At 40.0% G+C, this 24,210-nt stretch overlaps 2 protein-coding genes across 5 annotated transcripts in view; one reads left to right on the top strand and one right to left on the bottom strand.

The window, feature by feature from the left end:
• Positions 1-314: 314 nt before the first annotated feature.
• LOC115144419 (ribonuclease T2-like) lies at positions 315-13,278 on the bottom strand. 3 transcript variants are annotated; one of them, XM_029685458.2, is made up of 10 exons: positions 13,008-13,278; positions 3,883-3,966; positions 3,519-3,573; positions 3,335-3,384; positions 3,127-3,184; positions 2,933-2,997; positions 2,713-2,826; positions 2,547-2,592; positions 1,901-1,972; positions 315-1,657 (listed from the first exon to the last, which is right to left on the bottom strand). In XM_029685458.2, the coding sequence occupies exons 2-10, from the start codon at positions 3,957-3,959 to the stop codon at positions 1,463-1,465; spliced, it is 732 nt and encodes a 243-aa protein (XP_029541318.1). In that variant the 5' UTR covers positions 3,960-3,966; positions 13,008-13,278; the 3' UTR covers positions 315-1,462. The 3 variants fall into 3 exon arrangements, with proteins under 3 accessions (XP_029541318.1, XP_029541319.1, XP_029541320.1); XM_029685459.2 differs by lacking the exon at positions 13,008-13,278 and adding an exon at positions 12,299-12,449; XM_029685460.2 differs by lacking the exon at positions 13,008-13,278 and having other exon boundaries at positions 3,879-3,965.
• A 2,601-nt stretch (positions 13,279-15,879) lies between these two features.
• Positions 15,880-24,210, top strand: part of LOC115144503 (myomesin-2-like) — a 74,418-nt gene continuing 66,087 nt past the window's right edge. The window contains exons 1-4 of one of the 2 annotated variants that reach the window (XM_065002645.1): positions 15,880-15,980; positions 18,119-18,230; positions 20,305-20,362; positions 20,937-21,091. In XM_065002645.1, the coding sequence (XP_064858717.1) occupies positions 18,139-18,230; positions 20,305-20,362; positions 20,937-21,091 (305 nt within the window). In that variant the 5' untranslated portion in view covers positions 15,880-15,980; positions 18,119-18,138. The remainder of the gene's footprint in view (positions 15,981-18,118; positions 18,231-20,304; positions 20,363-20,936; positions 21,092-24,210) is intronic. The other variant, XM_065002646.1, reaches the window with a different exon arrangement.

Genomic DNA, 24,210 nt, shown 5'->3' with positions numbered 1-24,210 from the left:
GTGACTATAAATATACATGTGTGAATATACATGTGTGACTATAAATATACATGTGTGACAATAATACTCCATTTGAGTGCCTGGAATGGAGTTTTTTATATCATGTAATACATTTTGTGGATATAAAATGTCTTTAAATGTGTAATTTATTGTAACAGACTGAACAATGCTAGACAATGTAAGACAGGTATACTGCCTCTGTTGGCCATTGGTGTTGTGTAGACGTTTCCTGACCTCTTGTGGCATGTAGTTGAATGTGCATATGTGGATTCACTAAAATGCAAATTGCAGGGGTAAAGAGTATGTACAACTGCTGCAATAGAAACATGTATTTAATTAATTGTCAGTAAAAAATTACAGAGGATCGGAACCATATCAAACAAAGCCACCATTTAAAACCAAAGCGTTTCCCACAACTGAAATGAAATCTAACTAACTTAACAGCAGAAACAACATCAGTTTCAGATACAATAAGTATATCTGATTAAATCAGGATCATCATTCCATCAAATTATGGAGATGGCATTACTAATGTAAACCAATGCGTTTTAACCACCACCATACACAATCGAAATTACACTTTTATCATCAAAACATATTTCAAGAGTAATGGAGGCAGTGAACAGACTTCTTCATAAACTGTGCATTAAACTTTAGATTTTGTTTGACAAAAAGTAGGACCATACATTAAACAATTTAAATAATAATTTAAAAGCAAATTTCATACTATTTTACTGGTGGCATTAGGGTTATAATGATCAGTTAGAGCGTTGGGCCAGTAACAGAAAGGTTGCTGGTTCAAATACCTGAAGCGACAAGGTGAAATATCTGACTATGGCTAACCCTGTAAAACAACACATTTCACTCTACCTATTTGTTGTATGTGACAATAAAACATTTTTTATATATTTGTATGACACATTTGGCAAAGCACAAGATTTAAGGACCTTATATCACTCTTAGTATGCCATTTGCGTATAAATGATTTATAAAACATTATATAGGAAGTATAGGCCTTCAGGAATGTTATCATTAAAAGCTGATTTATTCCCTGAGTTAAAACATGATCAACCTGCTTCTAAGAATCAAGCAGAACACAGAAAACACATGAAAATAGTTGTAGACAAATTCATTTGGAAACAGTTGTGTTTTTAGTATTTTAGAATAGTATTTCTGAGCTAACTCACACTTAGTAGAACCTTGTATCTACACTCTCAGGAAAAAAAGGTGCTATCTAGAACCTTAAAGGGTTATTCAGCTGTCCCCATAGTAGAACCCTTTGAATAACTATTTTTGGTTGCAGGTAGAACCCTTTTGAGTTCCATGTAGAACCCTTTCTACAGAGGGTTCTACCTGGAACCAAAAAGGTTTCTCCTATGAGACAGCCGAAGAACCCTTATTTCGAAGAGTGTGTTCCATGTGAGATATAACTGATTATAGAGTAACCAGACCTCACTAGCCACTACATTGATGGCTTCCCCTTAAGGGGAGGGTAGTAGACAGGTGTGGCATGGTCACATACACTAAACTCTGTACCTTTAACATTGAGGAAGTCAATTAGTCTCAGAGTGTCTGTCTCAGAATGCTCACAGTTGGCAAGTTGGAAGTCTGAGTTGAAGCAGATCTCGATCTGGCCCAAGATTTGCACCTTCCCACCCTGTGAACAAGAAATAACTTAGTGATACGTTCTCGATTCAGGGTTAGGTTTCATGATTTAACATTTTAGTTGTGTGAAACAAATACTATTTATGTAGAATGATTAAGGAAATGTATTCTAAATACAAAATTGTACACAATCCACATAATCCTCTACTCTTCAAAGAAAACCTGTAGGCAAATTCAATAACTAGTTGTGCTTGAGTTTGCATTTTACCAAAATAAAAATATTTAAAACACATACCTTTGGATGAATACACTGAATCTTTGGTTTCACACTGTAGAAGTTGAGAATGATTCCTTCAATGTGGTCAAACTAAAAACACAGAAGTAGTACATTTAACCATGAGTATTCATCACATGCTATTGGATGCATGCACACATCTCAGTCATTTCACTGACAGTAGGTAAGTACAGATGTAAGATCTTAATTTGATTACCTTTCCTGCAATGCAAGAACTTCAACATGTGAAGTTTTTTTGAGGTTTAAAAAGGCTTCTGAAGTTTGTAATTTCCACTTTGAAATTTCTGACTTGAGTTTCCCTTACGAAAAATGTATCAACCCTTACAAAAATGTCCATTAATTACACATAATAATTCACATTGACCTGTTTCTGCAGGATTATTTTCCTGCTGTAGCAAACTGGCTCAAATCAAGATCCTACATCTGTAAACAGGAACAGGAAGTCAAATGACTTGGGGGAGTAAATGAAAAACTATGGCGGGTTTCCCATAACACAGGGTTTCATTTAACACAGTATATAGTATGTTTCTTGATATGACGCCGAAATACTTGCCGTTCTTTTAAGTCTAACTTTAAACATACAGCAATTTAATATCAGTGCAAAATGCCATTGTCCTTGGTAATGTAGTAATAATGCTGTACTTACAGTGTAGTACGTCTCCGAGGGCACAATGTTAAATTTCTTCATCACTCTGAAGACATACAAATAATTTATAACTAGTAGAAACATAAATCAGGCTTCAGGGTATACAGACCATATATTATCCCATATGTTTCATGAGGATACTCTATTGTTAATTCAGTACACTTACCCGTCAAGGTCTACCGTGTGATACAGCTCCAGGACTTTGCCAAAGTATTTGTGTTGACTGTTTAGGGACTCTGCTTTTGCAGCACACGTTCCATGTTTTTGCCATTCATATTGCCTGTAAATAGAAGATCAAATGTGCTAACATTTGTTTAGAAAAATCTTCTTACCTGAAAATATAACAATGACCTGGAGTAAAGTACTTATACAAAATTAGAACAGACCAGAATTCAGAGGATGCTGGAGTTATAAGATCCGGCCACCACTTCTGCATATCTGGAAGTAGGTCCTGTTAAACATAGTCACGATCAAACATTTCTCTTAAATTTTTAAATTATAAACACTTGACTTTTGACTTCAAAATGATTTTTTTGTCACGAATAAGCATTTTTTTTTTCTTCCCCGCAGCAGAACATACCTGGATTAGAGTTACATTGAAGTGCCAAGATGAATTGCATTCCTGGCCTTTATCTGGCCTGTAACACACAGACATTGTGCAAATATGTACAAAGATAACAGAGTCCACGACAGTCACTCAAACTCAGAAAACATGATGATTGGGTTGGGGGCAAAGGCAGCATCTTCAGTGCTTTATTTTTGACTGAGTATTATTAAGTTATCCTTACCACAGTCCATGCAAAGTCCAGTAGTCAAATTTGGGATCACAGTGTTCCATCTGCAAATCAAAATGTTTATTTTGTCATACAAAGTGGCACATCTGGACACTTATGGCCACCGTATCAATTATACAATCAGATCAACACATGACTCGTAGAGTTTATTATGCTATGAAACCATAAAGTAGCTTACACTGCAAAATGTGCTTGGCCAGTGTTGAGTCAGGATCAATTTACTCCACATATGCCTGAAATAAAGCAGAGTTACATTCAATAAAATAGTAACATTAGCATGATCAAAGTGCCTCACTCATTTAATGGCCTTTAATTTGCATTGAGACCTGCTACGGAATGACACTAACTCAGTGGCCCTGTGGTTAGAGTGTCCTGGGTTTGGAAGGTTGGGGGATCAATCCTAGCTGCCTCACGCTGACCTATGAGCTGTTGTGTCTCAAAAAGACTACTTACATTGGAATGAAGGGCTTGATGCAGAGGCCATTACAGACAGATACGCCTACCAGTGCATTAACCAGACAAACAGGCCTACCAGTACTTACGGCGACGCGAGTACGAATGAGGAAGACATCAGACCGCAGCCAAGGCACAGCAGGACAACAAGCGCCAAAGATTTCATGTTTACGCTGAAACAAAGAAAACATACCATTAGGACAGGTCGATTTTGGACCATAGCTGGATTGACATGATCTGTAGGCCTAATATATTTGTTGGTAGGCTAACTCTTACAATTATAACGCCTAAAACTTCAATTGCATATGCCACTTAAATCATAGGTGGAATTACCACAGGGGATATTCAGAAAAGGTTGATTCGTCCCCCACAATAATTTATTTAAAATAAAACCTCTCATTCCAAAATCATGGGCATTAAGATGGAGTTGGTCCTCCCTTTGCTGCTATAACAGCCTCCACTCTTCTGGGAAGGCTTTCCACTAGATGTTGGAACATTGCTGTGGGGACTTTTTTTCCATTCAGCCACAAGAGCATTAGTGAGGTCGGGCACTGATTTTGGGCGATTAGGCCTGGCTCGCAGTTGGTGTTCCAATTCATCCCAAAGGTGTTTTATGGGGTTGAGGTCAAGGTTCTGTGCAGGCCAGTCAGTCAAGTTCTTCTACACCAATCTCGACAAACCATTTCTGTACAGACCTCGCTTTGTACACGGAGCATTCTCATGCGGAAGCATGAAAGGTCCTTCACCAAACTATTGCCACAACGTTGGAAGCACAGAATCATTTAGAATGTCATTGTATGTGGTAGGGTTAAGATTTCCCTTCACTGAAACTAAGGAGCCTGAACGATGAAAAACAGCCCCAGACCATTATTCCTCCTCCACCAAACTTTACAGTTGGCACTATGCATTGGGACAGGTAGTGTTCTCCTGGCATCGGGCAAACCCAGATTCATAGGACTGCCAGATGCTGAGCGTGATTCATCACTCCTGGGAACGTGTTTTCACTGAGTCCAATGGCGGGGAACTTTACACCACTCCAACCGACGCTTTGCATTGTGATCTTAGACTTGTGTGTGGCTGCTCAGCCATGGAAACCCATTTCACGAAGCTCCCGACGAACAGTTCTTGTGCCGACGTTGCTTCCAGGGCCAGTTCGGAACTTGGTAGTGATTGTAGCAACCGAGGATAGATTATATTTCATGCGCTACGTGCTTTAGCACTCGGCGGTCCCGTTCTGTGATTTTGTGTGGCATTCTACTTTGCGGCTGAGACACTGTTGCTCCGAGAACTTTCCACTTCGTAATAACGGCACATATAGTTAATCGGGGCAGCTCTAGCAGGGCAGAAATTTGAGAAGCGAACTTGTTGGAAAAGTGGCATCCTATGACGGTGACACGTTGAAAGACACTGAGTTCTTCAGTACGGGCCATTCTACTGCCAGTGTTTGTATATGTATTTTGCATGGCTTTGTACTTTATTTCATACATCTGTCAACAATGGTGTGGCTGAAATAGCCAAATCCACTAATTTGGAATGTGGACACCCATAGTATATGGCTATATAGTGGAATGTGGACACACATACTTTTGGCCATGTAGTGTATATACAGTGCCTTTAGAAGGTACTCCCACCCCTTGACTTATTCCACATCTTGTTCTTTTACAGCCTAAATTTGATAATGGATTACATTTAGATTTTGTATCACTGATATATACACAATAGCCCATAATGTCAAAGGGGAATTATATTGTTAGGATTTTTTTGAAATTCATAAAAAAATGTAAAGTTAAAATGTCTTGAATCAATAATTATTTTTCTCTCTGCCCCATGGCAAAATGTGTAGAATTTCAGAAAAAGCTGAGCCCGCTGGAGGTAGGTGCCACGGGGCCCCAAATGTGTTAGTCTGGCCTGGGGTAGCACCAACCCCCCTGAAATATGATTGGCCAACCCATTCTCATTAGGTCAGAGCACAGTAGTCAAAACGTATTCAGACCTTGACTTTTTCTATATATTTTTTACTTTATCACATTTACATAAGTATTCAGACGCTTTACTCAGTACTTTGTTGAAGCACCTTTGGCAGCGATTACAGGCTCACGTCTTCTTCGGTATGATGCTACAAGCTTGGAACACCTGTATTTGGGGAGTTCAAGTCCGGGCTCAGGCTGGGCCACTCAAAGACATTCAGAGACTTGTCAAGAAGCCACTCCTGCGCTGTGTGCTTAGCCCTATTGGAAGATGAACCTTCGCCCCAGTCTGAGGTCCTGAGCGTTCTGAGAGTCTTTAGGTGCCTGGTGGCAAACTCCAAACGGGCTGTCATGTGCCTTTTACTAAGGAGTGGCTTCCGTCTGACCACTCTACCATAAAGCTCTGTCAGAGTGACCATCAGGTTCTTGGTCACCTCCTCGACCAAGGCCCTTCTCCCCCGATTGCTCAGTTTGGCCCGGGCGCCCAGGTTTTGTAAAAGTCTTAGAGGTTCCAAACTTCTTCCATTTAAAAATCATGTTCTTGGGTAACCTTCAATGCTGCAGAAATGTTTTGGTACCCTTCCCCAGATCTGTGCCTTGACACAATCCTGTCTGAGCTCTACGGACAATTCCTTCAACCACATGGTTTGGTTTTGGCTCTGACATGCACTATAAACTGTGGGACCTTGTGTGTGTGTGTGCCTCTCCAAATCATGTCCAATCAATTGAATTCAAATCAATTGTTATGTTACATGCGCCGAATACAACACACCTTACTGTGAAATGCTTACTTACAAGCCCTTAATCAACAACGCATTTCAAGTAATAGAGTAAAGAAAATAGTTACCACATAAATTAAAGTAAAAAGAAAATGATAATCAAAGAGTAACAAGAAAATTACATAACAATAATGAGGCTATATGCAGGGGGTTTCCAGTACCAAATCAATGTGCGGGGGTACAGGTTGGTCGCGGTAATTTGTAAAGTGACTATGCATAGATAACAGTGAGTAGCAGCAGTGTACAACAAAAGGGGGGGGGGGGCAATGTAAATAGTCCAGGTGGCCATTTGATTAACTCTTCAGCAGTCTTATGGCTTGGGGGTAGAATTTCTTAAAGAGCCTTTTGGTCCTAGACTTGGCTCTCCGGTACCGCTTGCCGTGTGGTAGCAGAGAGAACAGTCTATGACTTGAGTGACCGGAGTCTTTGACAATTTTTTGGGCCACCTAATATGTAGGTCCTGGATGTCAGGAACCTTGGCCCCAGTACTGGGCCGTACGCACTACCCTCTGTAGCGCCTTACGGTCAAATGCCGAGAAGTTGCCATACCAGGCGGTGATGCAACCGGTCACAATGGTCTCAATGGTGCAGCTATATAACTTTTTGAGGATCTGGGGACCCATGACAAATCTTTTCAGTCTCCTGGGGGGAAAAGATGTTGTTGTACAGTGCCTTGCGAAAGTATTCGGCCCCCTTGAACTTTACGACCTTTTGCCACATTTCAGGCTTCAAACATAAAGATATAAAACTGTATTTTTTTTGTGAAGAATCAACAACAAGTGGGACACAATCATGAAGTGGAATGACATTTATTGGATATTTCAAACTTTTTTTAACAAATCAAAAGCTGAAAAATTGGGCGTGCAAAATTATTCAGCCCCTTAAGTTAATACTTTGTAGCGCCAACTTTTGCTGCGATTACAGCTGTAAGTCGCTTGGGGTATGTCTCTATCAGTTTTGCACATCGAGAGACTGACATTTTTTTCCATTCCTCCTTGCAAAACAGCTCGAGCTCAGTGAGGTTGGATGGAGAGCATTTGTGAACAGCAGTTTTCAGTTCTTTCCACAGATTCTCGATTGGATTCAGGTCTGGACTTTGACTTGGCCATTCTAACACCTGGATATGTTTATTTTTTAACCATTCCATTGTAGATTTTGCTTTATGTTTTGGATCATTGTCTTGTTGGAAGACAAATCTCCGTCCCAGTCTCAGGTCTTTTGCAGACTCCATCAGGTTTTCTTCCAGAATGGTCCTGTATTTGGCTCCATCCATCTTCCCATCAATTTTAACCATCTTCCCTGTCCCTGCTGAAGAAAAGCAGGCCCAAACCATGATGCTGCCACCACCATGTTTGACAGTGGGGATGGTGTGTTCAGGGTGATGAGCTGTGTTGCTTTTACGCCAAACATAACGTTTTGCATTGTTGCCAAAAAGTTCAATTTTGGTTTCATCTGACCAGAGCACCTTCTTCCACATGTTTGGTGTGTCTCCCAGGTGGCTTGTGGCAAACTTTAAACAACACTTTTTATGGATATCTTTAAGAAATGGCTTTCTTCTTGCCACTCTTCCATAAAGACCAGATTTGTGCAATATACGACTGATTGTTGTCCTATGGACAGAGTCTCCCACCTCAAGCTGTAGATCTCTGCAGTTCATCCAGAGTGATCATGGGCCTCTTGGCTGCATCTCTGATCAGTCTTCTCCTTGTATGAGCTGAAAGTTTAGAGGGACGGCCAGGTCTTGGTAGATTTGCAGTGGTCTGATACTCCTTCCATTTCAATATTATGCACAGTGCTCCTTGGGATGTTTAAAGCTTGGGAAATTTGTTTGTATCCAAATCCGGCTTTAAACTTCTTCACAACAGTATCTCGGACCTGCTTGGTGTGTTCCTTGTTATTCATGATGCTCTCTGCGCTTTTAACGGACCTCTGAGACTATCACAGTGCAGGTGCATTTATACGGAGACTTGATTACACACAGGTGGATTGTATTTATCATCATTAGTCATTTAGGTCAACATTGGATCATTCAGAGATCCTCACTGAACTTCTGGAGAGAGTTTGCTGCACTGAAAGTAAAGGGGCTGAATAATTTTGCACGCCCAATTTTTCAGTTTTTGATATGTTAAAAAAGTTTGAAATATCTAATAAATGTTGTTCCACTTCATGATTGTGTCCCACTTGTTGTTGATTCTTCACAAAAAAATACAGTTTTATATCTTTATGTTTGAAGCCTGAAATGTGGCAAAAGGTCGCAAAGTTCAAGGGGGCCGAATACTTTCGCAAGGCACTGTACCTTCCTCAAAACTGTCTTGGTGTGTTTGGACCATGACAGTTTGTTCGGTCTGAATACTTTCAGAAGGCACTAACACATATACACACACACAGTTGAAGTTTGAAGTTTACATACACCTTAGCCAAATTCATTTAAAATCAGTTTCACAATTCCTGAAATGTAATCCTAGTAAAAATTCCCTCTCTTAGGTCAGTTAGGATCACCACTTTATTTTAAGAATGTGAAATGTCAGAATAATAGTAGAGAGAATTATTTATTTCAGCTTTTATTTCTTTCATCACATTGCCAGTGGGTCAGAAGTTCACATACATTCAATTAGTATTTGGCAGCATTGCCTTTAAATTGTTTAACTTGGGTCAAACGTTTCAGTTAGCCTTCCACAAGCTTCCCACAATAAGTTGGGTGAATTTTGGCCCATTCCTCCTGACAGAGCTGGCGCTTTGGAGGCCTCCTGGCTCGCACACACACTTTCCAGTTCTGCCCACAACTTCCTATAGGATTGAGGTCAGGACTTTGATGGCCACTCCAATACCTTGACTTTGTTGTCCTTAAGCTATTTTGCCACAACTTTGGAAGTATGCTTGGGGTCATTGTCCAATTGTGACCAAGCTTTAGCTTCCTGACTGATGTCTTGAGGTGTTGCGTCAATATATTTAAATAATTTTCCTCCCTCATGATGCCATCTATTTTGTGAAGTGCACCAGTCCCTCCTGCAGCAAAGCACCCCCACAACATGATGCTGCCACCCCCGTGCTTCACGGTTGGGATGGTGTTCATCGACTTGCAAGCCTCCCCCTTTTCCTCCAAACATAACGATGGTCATTATGGCCAAACAGTTCTATTTTTGTTTCATCAGCCAGAGGACATTTCTCCAAAAAGTACAACCTTTGTCCCCATGTGCAGTTGCAAACCGTAGTCTGGCTTTTTTATGTCGGTTTTGGAGCAGTGGCTTCTTCCTTCCTTCCTGAGCGGCCTTTCTGGTTATGTCGAGATATAACTTGTTTTACTGTGGATACTTTTGTACCCGTTTCCTCCAGCATCTTCACAAGGTCTTTTGCTGTTGTTCTGTGATTGATTTGCACTTTTCGCCCCAAAGTATGTTCATCTCTAGGAGACAGAACGCGTCTCCTTCCTGAGCGTTATGACGGCTGCGTGATCCCATGGTGTTATACTTGCGTACTATTGTTTGTACAGATGAACGTGGTACCTTCAGGCATTTGGAAATTACTCCCAAGGAAGAACCAGACTTGTGGAGGTCTACAATTTTTTTTCTGAGGTCTTGGCTGATTTATTTTGATTTCCCCATGATGTCAAGCAAAGAGGCAAGGAGATGGAAGGTAGGCCTTGAAAAACATCCACAGGTACAGCTCCAATTGACTCAAGTGATGTCAATTAGCCTATCAGAAGCTTCTAAAGCCATGACATTCTCTGGAATTTTGCAAGCTGTTTAAAGGCACAGTTAATTTTGTGTATGTAAACTTCTGACTAGAGGTCGACCGATTAATCGGAATGGGCGATTAATTAGGGCCAATTTCAAGTTTTCATAACAATCAGATTTTTTTTTTTTATACCTTTATTTAACTAGGCAAGTCAGTTAAGAACACATTCTTATTTTCAATGACGGCCTAGGAAAGATGGGTTAACTGCCTTGTTCAGGGGCAGAACGACAGATTTTCACCTTGTCAGCTCAGGGACCCAATCTTGCAACCGTACAGTTAACTAGTCCAACGCTCTAACCATTGCACTCCACGAGGAGCCTGCCTGTTACGCGAATGCAGTAGAAGCCAAGGTAAATTGCTAGATAGCATTAAACTTATCTTAGAAAAAACAATCAATCATAATCACTAGTTATAACTACTAATCCAGTTTAGCAGGCAATATTAACCAGGTGAAATTGTGTCATTTCTTTTGCGTTCATTGCACGCAGAGTCAGGGTATGTGCAACAGTTTGGGCTGCCTGGCTCATTGCGAACTAATTTGCCAGAATTTTACGTAATTATGACATAACATTGAAGGTTGTGCAATGTAACAAGAATATTTAGACTTAGGGATGCCACCAGTTAGATAAAATACCGAACGGTTCCGTATTTCACAAAAATAATAAACGTTTTGTTTTCGAAATGATCGTTTCCGGATTCGACCATATTAATGACCAAAGGCTCGTATTTCTGTGTGTTATTATGTTATAATTAAGTCTATGATTTGATAGAGCAGTCTAACTGAGCAGCAGCAGGCCCGTAATCATTCATTCAAACAGCATTTTCGTGTTTTGCCAGAAGCTCTTCGCAAGCACAGCGCTGTTTATGACTTCAAGCCTATCAGCCTAATGGCTGGTGTAACCAATGTGAAATGGCTAGCTAGTTAGCTGGGTGTGCGCTAATACCGTTTCAAACGTCACTCGCTTTTAGATTTGGAGTAGTTATTCCCCTTGCTCTGCAAGGGCCGCGGCTTTTGTGGAGCGATGGGTAACGCTTTTTCGAGTGTGGCTGTTGTCGATGCGTTCCTGGTTCAAGCCCAGGTAGGGGCCGAGGAGAGGGACGGAAGCTATACTGTTACACTGGCAATACTATAGTGCCTATAAGAACATCCAATAGTCAAAGGTATATGAAATACAAATGGTATAGAGAGAAATAGTCCTATAAATACTATATTAACTACAACCTAAAACCTCTTACATTGGAATATTGAAGTCTCATGTTAAAAGGAACCACCAACTTTCATATGTTCTCATGTTCTGAGCAAGGAACTTAAACGGTAGCTTTTTTACATGGCACACATTTTTACATGGCTCATACATATTACTTTCTTCTCCAACACTTTGTTTTTGCATTATTTAAACCAAATTGAACATGTTTCATTATTTATTTGAGGCTAAATTGATTGTATTGATGTATTATATTAAGTTAAAATAAGTGTTCATTCAGTATTGTTGTAATTGTCATTATTACAAATACATTTTTAAAAAATCGGCCGATTAATGGTATAGGCTTTTTTGGTCCTCCAATAATCGATATCTGCATTGAAAAAGCATAATCGGTCGACCTCTACTTCTGACCCACTGGAATTGTGATACAGTGAATTATTAGTGAAATAATCTGTCTGTAAACAATTGTTGGAAAAATGACATATGTCATGCAAAAGTAGATTTCCTATCCGACTTTCAAAAACTATAGCATGCTAACAAGACATTTGTGGAGTGGTTGAATAACGAGTTTTAATGACTCCAACTTAAGTGTATGTAAACTCCCGACTCCAACTGTAGGTAGACGAACTCCAACTATAATAAAACTCAGTCTTCATATTTTGTTTCTTCTTAATATAAAGTAATACGCATGTGTGTCACACCTGCTCCGGCTCTTTCCCTCGGCGCTCGTGAGCTCCCCAGCACTACACACTCCTGCCACCATCATTACGCCCACATGCCTTCCCCTGTCGCGCATCAGCGATTATTGGACTCACTCACCTCTGTCATTACTTCCGCTATATATGTCTGTTCCCCTATTCAACATTGATTGTCATATGTCCTTGTGCTGACGCTGGTCCGGTCTTGTTCCATGTCTGTTGCAATTAAATGTTTGACTCCCTCATAACTGCTTCTCTACTCCAGCGTCGGTCCTTAAAATGGACGGATCATTATAATACAACCCAGTCTTCATATTTTACGCCTTAATATTTGCCTTGAAATACCTTCATTAGTGATGGTGACTACTTCTCCTTCCACTTATATTGTGTTTTCAAAAAAGCCCATCCATATACCCCTCCATAGCCCTCAAGAGAGGCATGATAAGTCAAGTCAAACTGTGCAGAATTGCAGGAAATGCTTTTAAAAAGTACCATTCGCCCAACCCCCCCTCCCAATACCGACACCACAATTTCGCCCTTGACCTAAAATGTTTTTAGCTTATTATATAATACTTTAATTTTAGTCTATATAGCATATGTAATAACATGTATAGGCTACAATGGTTTAAATTGTGTAATTTTTACATTGGTGCTTGCCAAATACTATTGAGCTGATATTTGCGCCCATCAGCGCCACGGTTTGCTGTCAAGTCAAATAATCGAGCCTGTTTTGCAACTCTGTGTAAACCGTCGTGGGGAGCGTAACTTGAGCTTGCACAATAGTGGGTACATTTTCAATATAGCCTACGAGTGACACAACAAGTTCTTACCTGTGTTTTGTTCTTTTGTTCTTGTGGATCGATGTAAAACCCCGCTACAGTTTCCTGGCGTATACAGAACTAGAAGTTTGTCCAAGACCATTTAGATTAGGAAATATTTATATTGTTTTATAGATTAGCAATATGACATCTCACTGGTATCACTTATGGTTTAAAATTAGGTAGCCACTACGATTCGAAGTCTGGTTGTAGAAAAGATGGTGGATAAATGAAGATGTCTTACTCAGGCAGTTTACCTTTGGAAACATTTTTCACGGTTCCTGTCTGTGTAAGTAGGCGTTCCCTCTCTCACGTGAGCTTGCTTTACCGTGTAAGACCAATGGTTATGGTCTATTTATTTTCCTTTCCCAGCTCTCCCCACCTGACCAGAAAAACATAGCCAGTGAGATATTGGGCAGCCCTTCAAGGTGGCAGGGGCAATAAGTAGACCAGAATATCCACGCTCTGAACTGAAAAAAATGTGTGGATGTCTCGCTTTCTCTACTGTCTCTGGTAGTAGCCAATAATAATGAAAGTGTGAAATTGTTTTCCTGCAACAGAGCTGAGTCTCACGCAATGGTGTAAAGTACTTAAGTAAAAAACACTTTAAAGTACTACTTAAGTCATTTTTGGGGTATCTGTACTTTACTTTACTATTTATATTTTTGACAACTTTTACTTCACTACATTCCAAAAGAAAAGTATGTACTTTTTACTCCATACAGTTTCCCTGACACCCAAAAGTACTTAACAGGACAGGAAAATTGTCCAATTCAGGCACTTATTAGGTCATCCCTTCTATCTGATCTGGCGGATTTACTAAACACAAATGCTTTGTTTGTAAATTATGTCTGTGTGTTGGAGTGTGCCCCTGTCCACCCATCAATAAAAAAACGAGAATTGTGCTGTCTGGTTTGCTTAATATAAGGATTTTGAAATTATTTATACTTTTACTTTTGACACTTAAGTATATTTGAGCAATTACATTTACTTTTGATACTTAAGTATATTTAAAACCAAATAGTTTTAGAATTTTACTCAGGTAGTGTTTTACTGGTTGACTTTCACTTTTACTCGATTCATTTTCTATTAAGGAATCTACTTTAACTCAATAATAACAACTGGTCTCACGGTCTCCTGTCAGGAGAAACACTATTTTTACGACACTTCGATTACCGACATGACTTTTTCGTAGCAGGTTAGGAAAATTTAAGAGGAAGGTTATGATAATTAATGTAGAAGTTTAGGAGACTGGCGTTAAGTTTAGGAAAAGGTTTAGGGTTAGCGAAAATGCTATCCTTCCAATGCTACAAAAGTCACTTCCTATCGAAGTGTTTTGTAAAAAGTGGCCCGAGCACGGTCTCGTGTAGAAAATTGAAGTCACGCAAGATCATGTGAGAAGAGCAATGGAGCAAGCAACGTCTGACACCTGACACCAGTGTAATGAAACAGCAAGGAGCAGGTCTCGAACCCTCAACATTCTAGTCCGAAATCCAGCGCGCTATCGACTGTGCCCCAAAAGCATGCTCAAGCGGCAGAGTCGATATCCGCGCTGAAAACCACAGGGTCGTTACAATACTTTTGAGAAGATGGGAAACTCCATTAGAAATGTATTAGGGCACGCTTCCCATGCGTCGTCAATGCATTCTGGGACAAGATCACCTCTTCAAGGAGTGAATGGAGTCAATTGGGCGCAAGCTAAAAAAACAACAACATTAGCACGCATTTCGTGAACAAGAAGTATAAAAAATATTTTCCGAGATGTGAGATAATTAATGTGTTCTATGTAATGCCGTATAGGTTTGGAATCGTGAGATTTGAGAAGGGATTTGCGTGACGATTAGTTTAGCAACTCTGTGACGCAGCATGACAACCTGGTTGACGGTCTGCTTGGTGGGGCGTTACACGTATCTTTGTAGCAGGCCAGACTTTAGATTTCGTAGCTGTGTAGGAGAATTTACGCAGCAGGTTAGGATAATTAACGTATCAGGTTAGGATAATTAGGTGAAGGTTGGGAAAAGGGTTAGGGTTTGCTAAAATGCAAAACAAGTAAACCTTAGACGTCAATTTGAAATAAACTGTAATCCATCTCGCCATGCACCATATATAACCCACAGGCGCGCATACTCGCCACGAATATTAAACAGACTTCTATCATGACATTACACTGGGCCACACAGTTGAGTAAAAAACAACAAACAAAAACGTTTTAATGTTTATTGCAATTATCTCTTTAATATTTCTATAACAAATGGGCAGGCTTTGCATACATTTTGTACAATGTTATTTATGACAGAAGGCAATGAATGATCCGTTATTGTTTTAATTTAAGCTAACTAATAGATGAATAATGTTTGCATAAAGCTAAACAAGCTGTGTGACATTGCCTCTGATCTGGGGCTATTGGCAGGAATAGCCTAGGCTACGAATATACACTGTTGACTCCTAACCCAATCTCCCGTTAAAAATAGTGCTGGCTACAGTTCAGGTTTCACGGTATGTCTTAAGGTTCCGTCTTGGTTCCTTCAGTTGAGCATAGAACAAAACAAAAATGCATTAAGATAGCCTAACGCTAAAATAAATATAACAAATATTACAATTATTTGAAATTCTTACAATTGTAGCGTAAGCCTATTCATGAAATAGAGGCTAGAGTTGAAAGAAGTATGAAATTTAAATGAAGTAAACTGGACACATTGTGCTCAGGCCAAATTAGGTAAATATTGCAAAATGGAATAAATGTTTTATAATTTATACAGTGAGCAAAGAAGCGCCGACACTGCATGATATGTAGCCTAGCCTACTGCAAGTAAGAAATGATGTTGAGGGTTGATGTAAAAGCTATATATAGTCATATGCCTATCCATAAATGGGATGCTGAGAGTTGCTGCACTCTGTGGGTCATTTTTTGTTTTCATCAGCGAGTGACTCCCAAGCGTGTTACGGCTGACCCACCTCTGCTTTCAACTCGTGTAATCTCTTGGGGTAAGTCAGGCCTATTATTGCCTTCCCTTACAGATTCCTTCATTTTTCCGACAGGTGCTGATTTGAGAAATGTGCGCCTGGGACTTGGTTATATCGGAATGTGGAGATGTATTAGTCCAATTGCCTAATTAGTGCCTACTGCCTAGACCTTGACGTGACATAAAATTATATTATCTAGAAATATTCCTTTTAATATTTTTGGGGACTTGTATTATTGATCTCATAATGTTGCTCTGATGGCATGCTAATAAATCAGTTTATATGGACTTTTAAAAGTCATTCTATAAAAAAAGAGCTGACTATATGTCTGCTATATGCAGAGAAATGTGGCTCAGGAGTTCAAGTGTCAAGGGGTTGATATATCTGGTGCTTGAATGTCTGATGTTAAGCACTTTTGCTTTATACTTGAGAAGTATTCTAACTATAATTTAGCTCAACCTGGCAGATACATGAATATAGGGAATACATTTACATTTACATTTAAGTCATTTAGCAGACACTCTTATCCAGAGCGACTTACAAATTGGTGCATTCACCTTAGGATAGAAAAGTCAAAAAGTTAATTCCTGTTATTTGATTGTAAAACCTATTTCAATTGTTGAGATGCATTATGCAACTGTGCATGATTGTGGGAATTTAAGGCTGCCATAGGCCCATAGAAATGACAACTATGTCCATATTCAAAGAACTTATTCAAAACTAACGCCTTGATCACACCTACAGTGTCTTGCGCAAAATGGTGCGCTGCATCATCTGGATATGTGTGCAAGAAAAGTTAATCATTCTGCTTCTGCTACCTGCTACCATTCTGCTTTCTGTCAAGCCATCTACGCATACAGTTTGACGCATACGTTAGATAAACCCAATGTGTGGACCACACAGAACGCACTGCAACTGCCTCTGCAGCGTAATGCTGAAAGGCAAACGCAGCATCCTATTGGAAATTAATGTACTTCTGGGGTACCAGAATGCAATGACACTGTCGGTGTGATCGAGGCATAAGTTTATGTCCTGCCACTTAAACAACTTGCAAGTGCTCAGATTGTTCTTGTGTCTGTAAATATTCAATCTGCTACAGCAATAGGCTTTACGGGTTAGCATATTTTATTTAACACCATATCATTTGTGAAATATACATTGAACCCCTTCATATGTTATACGTGTCTTAATGACGTTGAGATTGCAGTATTGTATGAATAACTGGAATAACTGAACATTCATTGAACCTTTATTTGCCAGTTAACTAGCTCTACCCCCCCCCCCCACACACACACACCCTCTAATTTTAAACCCCCAATGAATTTACTTTTCATTTGGTCACCTCTTCTACCCATAACTCAGACTGTTCCATTACGTCAGAACAGGGGACATCTCTTCTACCCATAACTCAGACTGTTCCATTACATCAGAACAGGGGCCATCTCTTCTACCCATAACTCAGACTGTTCCATTACATCATAACAGGGGCCATCTCTCCTACCCATAACTCAGACTGTTCCATTACATCAGAACAGGTGTTAACTCTCCTACCCATAACTCAGACTGTTCCATTACATCAGAACAGGTGTTATCTCTCCTACCCATAACTCAGACTGTTCCATTACATCAGAACAGGTGTTATCTCTCCTACCCATAACTCAGACTGTTCCATTACATCAGAACAGGTGTTATCTCTCCTACCCATAACTCAGACTGTTCCATTACATCAGAACAGGTGTTATCTCTCCTACCCATAACTCAGACTGTTCCATTACATCAGAACAGGCACAATGTTTCCCCTTGCACTGCAGGTTTGATGGAATTTGACCCCCAGCGTCTGTAACCTCACAGGCACTAATACCAAACGATTTTTACAACTAAACCAAGATAGACCACAGCCTGTCTTTTCCAATGGGAACAAATTTGTGAATATCTGTCTCATTGTGCTAATACCTAAGGACATACTGTACTGCATATTGTTCCTTGAAATGCATCAGTGGATCAAAAAGCCAGAAGAGCCAAGGATCCGTTGCATTCCATTGTAAAACTACATTAACATGGTTTGTTGCTGTCATACAACTACTATATGTCTATTGGTAGCCATTATATTACTATTAGCCAAAATAATACAGTATGTGTGTTCGTCATTTCAATCACAGGTCATTAAAAGTGATCAACTATGGCTGCAACAGTTGCCAGACACAAGCACGTGCACGTCAGCCACGACTGCCACAGTGCACAGTCTAAGGTTGTAGCAAAGCAGTATACAAGGTAAGGAAGATGGGCCCATAGGAATCCTATGCTTCATTTGAAACGTTTACACAGGCAACCCAATTTTGACTAATCAGATCTGCTCTGAAAAATATCTGATGTGAAAAGATCTGATGTGATTGGTCAAAAGACAATTAGTGAAAAAAAGATCAGAATTAGGCTGCCTGTGTAAATGTAGCTCATGTGGTTTGGAAACTGGTGGCCAGATTTACACATTTTTTGCACAGGAGTATAATAAGCACCTGCTATTTACCAGAGCGAATAATGCATTTAAATGGTAGAGCTTATTTAGCATATTTAGATTCAATGTAAATTGTTTTTTCTCTACTATTAGTTTCTGGTCTTTATTCCCCTCTGAGGATAAAGCACTGGTGTAAATACATAAAGTATATCTGGCCCTGGGTGTACAGTTTCAAATGGCAGTTAGTGTATTCAGCTGGGCTTTTAACAGTGGGTAAGTTTACACCTGGAGAGAGCACTTGTAACTCACTAACAGGTTGGTTCCCTGCTAATTGCCTAATCTCATGTAACTATGCAACCATCCTACTGCTATTACATCACTGAATCACATTCTCTTCTGTAAACTGGAGACACATGCTACACTGTCTTGCAATTTGTATTTGTATTTATTATGGATACCCCTTAGCTGCTGCTAATGCAGCTGCTGCTAATGCAGCTGCCAATGTACAATGAACGGTTTTCTCTGTAATACACCTTTAACTTATTTGCCTTCAACGAGGGGTGTGTTTATTTGTGCGTTGTGTATTGATCAACAGTGGCTCAGTTGGTAGACCATGGTCCTTGCAATGCCAGTGTTGTAGGTTTGATTCCCATGGGGTACCAGCCTTACTGGCTGGTACCAGCCTTACAAGGCTCACAAAATCATTTTAGACCCAAGCCACCCCCTGTACCCGGACTTTGAACTACTCCCCTTTGGGCGCAGATACAGGGCACCCCTCAGCAGGAAAAACAGAACTAGACAATCATTTGTGCCATGTGTGATATCCCTCCTAAATAGCTCGGGCTAATGTTCCTAATGACTCAGTAAGGCCTGCAGGCTAGTCTTTTATTATTTTTTATGTTTTATTGGTATGTAACTGTTATGAAAGTTGTATTGTCAATTTTGTTTTGTATTTATACGCCTCTTTAAACGTGACACTGCAACAAAATTTCCCCATGGGGACAATAAAGTCAGTAATTAAGTAAGAAAATATATGCAGTCACTGCTGTAAATTGCTCGGAATAAGAGGGTCTGCTTAATGACAAATGTAAAAAAAAAAATCTATGTCAGTACTAGAGACAGGACACTCACATTAGTGTTTGATCACCCTGTTGCAGGAGAACTTTCCTGCAATGCAAAACATTTAAAATTTGCAGTGTAGTTGAGGTTTGAAAAGGCTTCTGAAGTTTGTAATTTCCTCTTTGAAATAGAGTATAAATACAAACGTATGTGGACACCCCTTCAAAATAGTGGATTTGGCTATTTTAGCTGCACCTGTTGCTGACAGGTGAATAAAATCGAGCACACAGCCATGCAATCTCCATAAACAAACATTGGCTGTAGAATGCCCCATACTGAAGAGCTCAGTAACTTTCAACGTGGCAAAGCAGCTCAGCTGCGAAGTGGTATGCAACACAAGCTCACAAAACGGGACTGTGCTGACCTAGTGCTGAAGAGCGTAGCGCGTAACAATTGTCTGTCCTCGGTTGCAACACTCACTACCGAGTTCCAAACTGCCTCTGGAAGCAACGTAAGCACAAGAACTGTTCATCTGTAGCTTCATGAAATGGGTTTCCATGGCCGAGCAGCTGCACACAAGCCTAAGATCACCATGCGCAATGCCAAGCGTTGGCATGTCTCAGACTTGATTTTCCCTTACGAAAAATGTATCAACCTATACAAATATGTCCATTACTTAATGTAGATTTGGTCCTAAATGCTTGTTTGCTTGAACATAATTAGCTGCTTACACTTGTTTATGTTGACTTCATAAATGCCCAACAAATAGTGAACTTGGAATTGCTTTTACCTTTTGTAAATTATGCTTTGACTATGTCTGTTTTGTTTATATAGCTCTGAGGTTGTGGAGGACGATTATCATCACAAACAAGAAACAAGAATCCAGGGAGTGGTAAGGTCCTTATCTGTCTTGTTGGGAGATGTCACCATAATTAAAAATGTATTTTGAAAAAGACGAGCTGAAATATTTAGTATCAGATCGGCAAAAGACTTGTTCTCTTTTCACCATATTGAGCCAAACCGTACTGTACAGGCTCCGATATTTTCTTTTCACATTATCCTCTCTAGCACGGTTCGCGCAACTACAGGTGTAGGATCTTAATTTGATCACCCTGTTGCAGGAGAATTTTCAGGAAATGTAAAACTTGTAGTGTATTTTAGGTTTAAAAAGACTTGTGAAGTTTGTAATTTCAATTTGCTGACTTGATTTCCCCTTGTGATTTTTTAAATCCATTAATTATAATCCATGTAATAATTCAAATGTCCTGTTGCTGCAGGATTATTTTCCTGTTGTAACAAACTGGCTCAGATTAAGATCCTACATCTGTATGGTGGATGCATAAACAGGCAGGCGCAGTACAGGTCGCCTCAGCTCGGCTTGGCTCAGTATGGTGAAAAGGATATTTACGAAAACTTAATGAGGTTTCATATACTGTAAAAATGTCAAATTTCCATATTTTCTTCAGGTGCGGAAGAAGATGGTTGAGAAGTATGTTCGTGAGGAGTCTATGATAAGGGGTCCTCAATTCCTGACCACACTCCGATCCCATACCGTTTGGGAGCACACTCCTGTGAAACTATACTGTACGGTCGAGGGTTACCCTACCCCACTTGTGAAATGGTAAGGATTCAGTCTAAGTGGTTTATCAATGGGTATCAAATGGTATTGTATTGGTGTACACTCTTAGGAAAAAAGGTTCCAAAAGGGTTCTACAGCTGTCCCCATAGGAGAACCCCTTTTGGTTCTAGGTAGAACCCTTTTTGGTTCCAGGTAGATCTATTTTGTGTTCCATGTAAAACCCTCTGTGGAAAGGGTTCTAAATGGAACCAAAATGGAACCAATAAGGGCTCTTCAAAGGGTTCTCCTATGGGAACAGCCAAAGAACCCTTTTAGGTTCTAGACAGCACCTTTTTTTCTAAGAGTGTAGCATAAAGGGAGAACTGTTCCTCTGGTGCTATTCTCTCATTCCCTCTATGGGAGTGAAATAATGGTCAATGTTTTACAGATGATTGATAGTGTTTGATTTCAGTTGAGGCTAAGATGTCAGCATAGTTAAACTTGTCACTGTCTCTGTAGAAATGTGTTTTGTTCTCCATTCCTGAGATTTGACTCATTGATAAACATGGTGAAAATGTAGATACATTTAGGTATCTGCTATATGTACCTGCTACCACTTTAGGTACCTGCTATGACAGTCTATAGAAATGTTTGTGGTCTTACGAACATCCTTAAAAACGTAGGTGCTGGGCTAAAGAAGTAAACTTGTAAATAACAGAGAGGCCTGCACACTGAATATGCTCCCAATTTACCAGCTTTATTTATTTAACCTTTATTTGATCAGGGAGTCATGATGAGACCAAGGTCTCTTTTACAGACGAGACATGAATGACATAAATGACAGAAAATACACACATCAAAATATAAATACAAAATGCAAGCAGAAAGTAGAACAGGGTCATAAAAAACCAACACATTCATCAGTAATAAGGTCCTCAATCAGCATTCTAAATCACCATAGAGGCACCAGAACATCACATTCATCAGTAATAAGGTCCTCAATCAGCATTCTGAATCACCCTAGAGGCACCAGAACATCACATTCATCAGTAATAAGGTCCTCAGTCAGCATTCTGAATCACCCTAGAGGCACCAGAACATCACATTCATCAGTAATAAGGTCCTCAATCAGCATTCTAAATCACCCTAGAGGCACCAGAACATCACATTCATCAGTAATAAGGTCCTCGATCAGCATTCTAAATCACCCTAGAGGCACCAGAACATCACATTCATCAGTAATAAGTTCCTCGATCAGCATTCTAAATCACCCTAGAGGCACCAGAACATCACATTCATGAATAATAAGGTCCTCAATCAGCATTCTAAATCACCCTAGAGGCACCAGAACATCACATTCATCAGTAAGAAGGTCCTCAATCAGCATTCTAAATCACCCTAGAGGCACCAGAACATCACATTCATCAGTAATACGGTCCTCAGTCAATCTTCTAAATCACCCTAGAGGCACCAGAACATCACATTCATCAGTAATAAGGTCCTCAATCAGCATTCTAAATCACCCTAGAGGCACCAGAACATCACATTCATCAGTAATAAGGTCCTCGATCAACATTCTAAATCACCCTAGAGGCACCAGAACATCACATTCATCAGTAATAAGGTCCTCAATCAGCATTCTAAATCACCCTAGAGGCACCAGAACATCACATTCATCAGTAATAAGGTCCTCAATCAGCATTCTAAATCACCCTAGAGGCACCAGAACATCACATTCATCAGTAATAAGGTCCTCAATCAGCATTCTAAATCACCCTAGAGGCACCAGAACATCACATTCATCAGTAATAAGGTCCTCAATCAGCATTCTAAATCACCCTAGAGGCACCAGAACATCACATTCATCAGTAATAGGTCCTCGATCAAGCATTCTAAATCACCCTAGAGGCACCAGAACATCACATTCATCAGTAATAAGTCCTCAATCAGCATTCTGAATCACCCTAGAGGCACCAGAACATCACATTCATCAGTAATAAGGTCCCCAGTCAGCATTCTAAATCACCCTAGAGGCACCAGAACATCACATTCATCAGTAATAAGGTCCTCAATCAGCATTCTAAATCACCTAGAGGCACCAGAACATCACATTCATCAGTAATAAGGTCCTCAATCAGCATTCTGAATCACCCTAGAGGCACCAGAACATCACATTCATCAGTAATAAGGTCCTCAGTCAGCATTCTAAATCACCCTAGAGGCACCAGAACATCACATTCATCAGTAATAAGGTCCTCAATCAGCATTCTAAATCACCCTAGAGGCACCAGAACATCACATTCATCAGTAATAAGGTCCTCAATCAGCATTCTAAATCACCCTAGAGGCACCAGAACATCACATTCATCAGTAATAACGTCCTCAGTCAGCATTCTAAATCACCCTAGAGGCACCAGAACATCACATTCATCAGTAATAAGGTCCTCAATCAGCATTCTAAATCACCCTAGAGGCACCAGAACATCACATTCATCAGTAATAAGGTCCTCAATCAGCATTCTAAATCACCCTAGAGGCACCAGAACATCACATTCATCAGTAATACGGTCCTCAGTCAATCTTCTAAATCACCCTAGAGGCACCAGAACATCACATTCATCAGTAATAAGGTCCTCAATCAGCATTCTAAATCACCCTAGAGGCACCAGAACATCACATTCATCAGTAATAAGGTCCTCAATCAGCATTCTAAATCACCCTAGAGGCACCAGAACATCACATTCATCAGTAATAAGGTCCTCAATCAGCATTCTAAATCACCCTAGAGGCACCAGAACATCACATTCATCAGTAATAAGGTCCTCAATCAGCATTCTAAATCACCCTAGAGGCACCAGAACATCACATTCATCAGTAATAAGGTCCTCAATCAGCATTCTAAATCACCATAGAGGCACCAGAACATCACATTCATCAGTAATAAGGTCCTCAATCAGCATTCTGAATCACCCTAGAGGCACCAGAACATCACATTCATCAGTAATAACGTCCTCAGTCAACCTTCTAAATCACCCTAGAGGCACCAGAACATCACATTCATCAGTAATAAGGTCCTCAATCAGCATTCTAAATCACCCTAGAGGCACCAGAACATCACATTCATCAGTAATAAGGTCCTCGATCAGCATTCTAAATCACCCTAGAGGCACCAGAACAACACA

Source organism: Oncorhynchus nerka, linkage group LG16 (assembly GCF_034236695.1).
Source record: "Oncorhynchus nerka isolate Pitt River linkage group LG16, Oner_Uvic_2.0, whole genome shotgun sequence".
NCBI lineage: Eukaryota > Metazoa > Chordata > Actinopteri > Salmoniformes > Salmonidae > Oncorhynchus > Oncorhynchus nerka.
The sequence above is the reverse complement of the archived record's forward strand: the minus strand, read 5'-3'. Positions and strand labels throughout refer to the sequence as shown.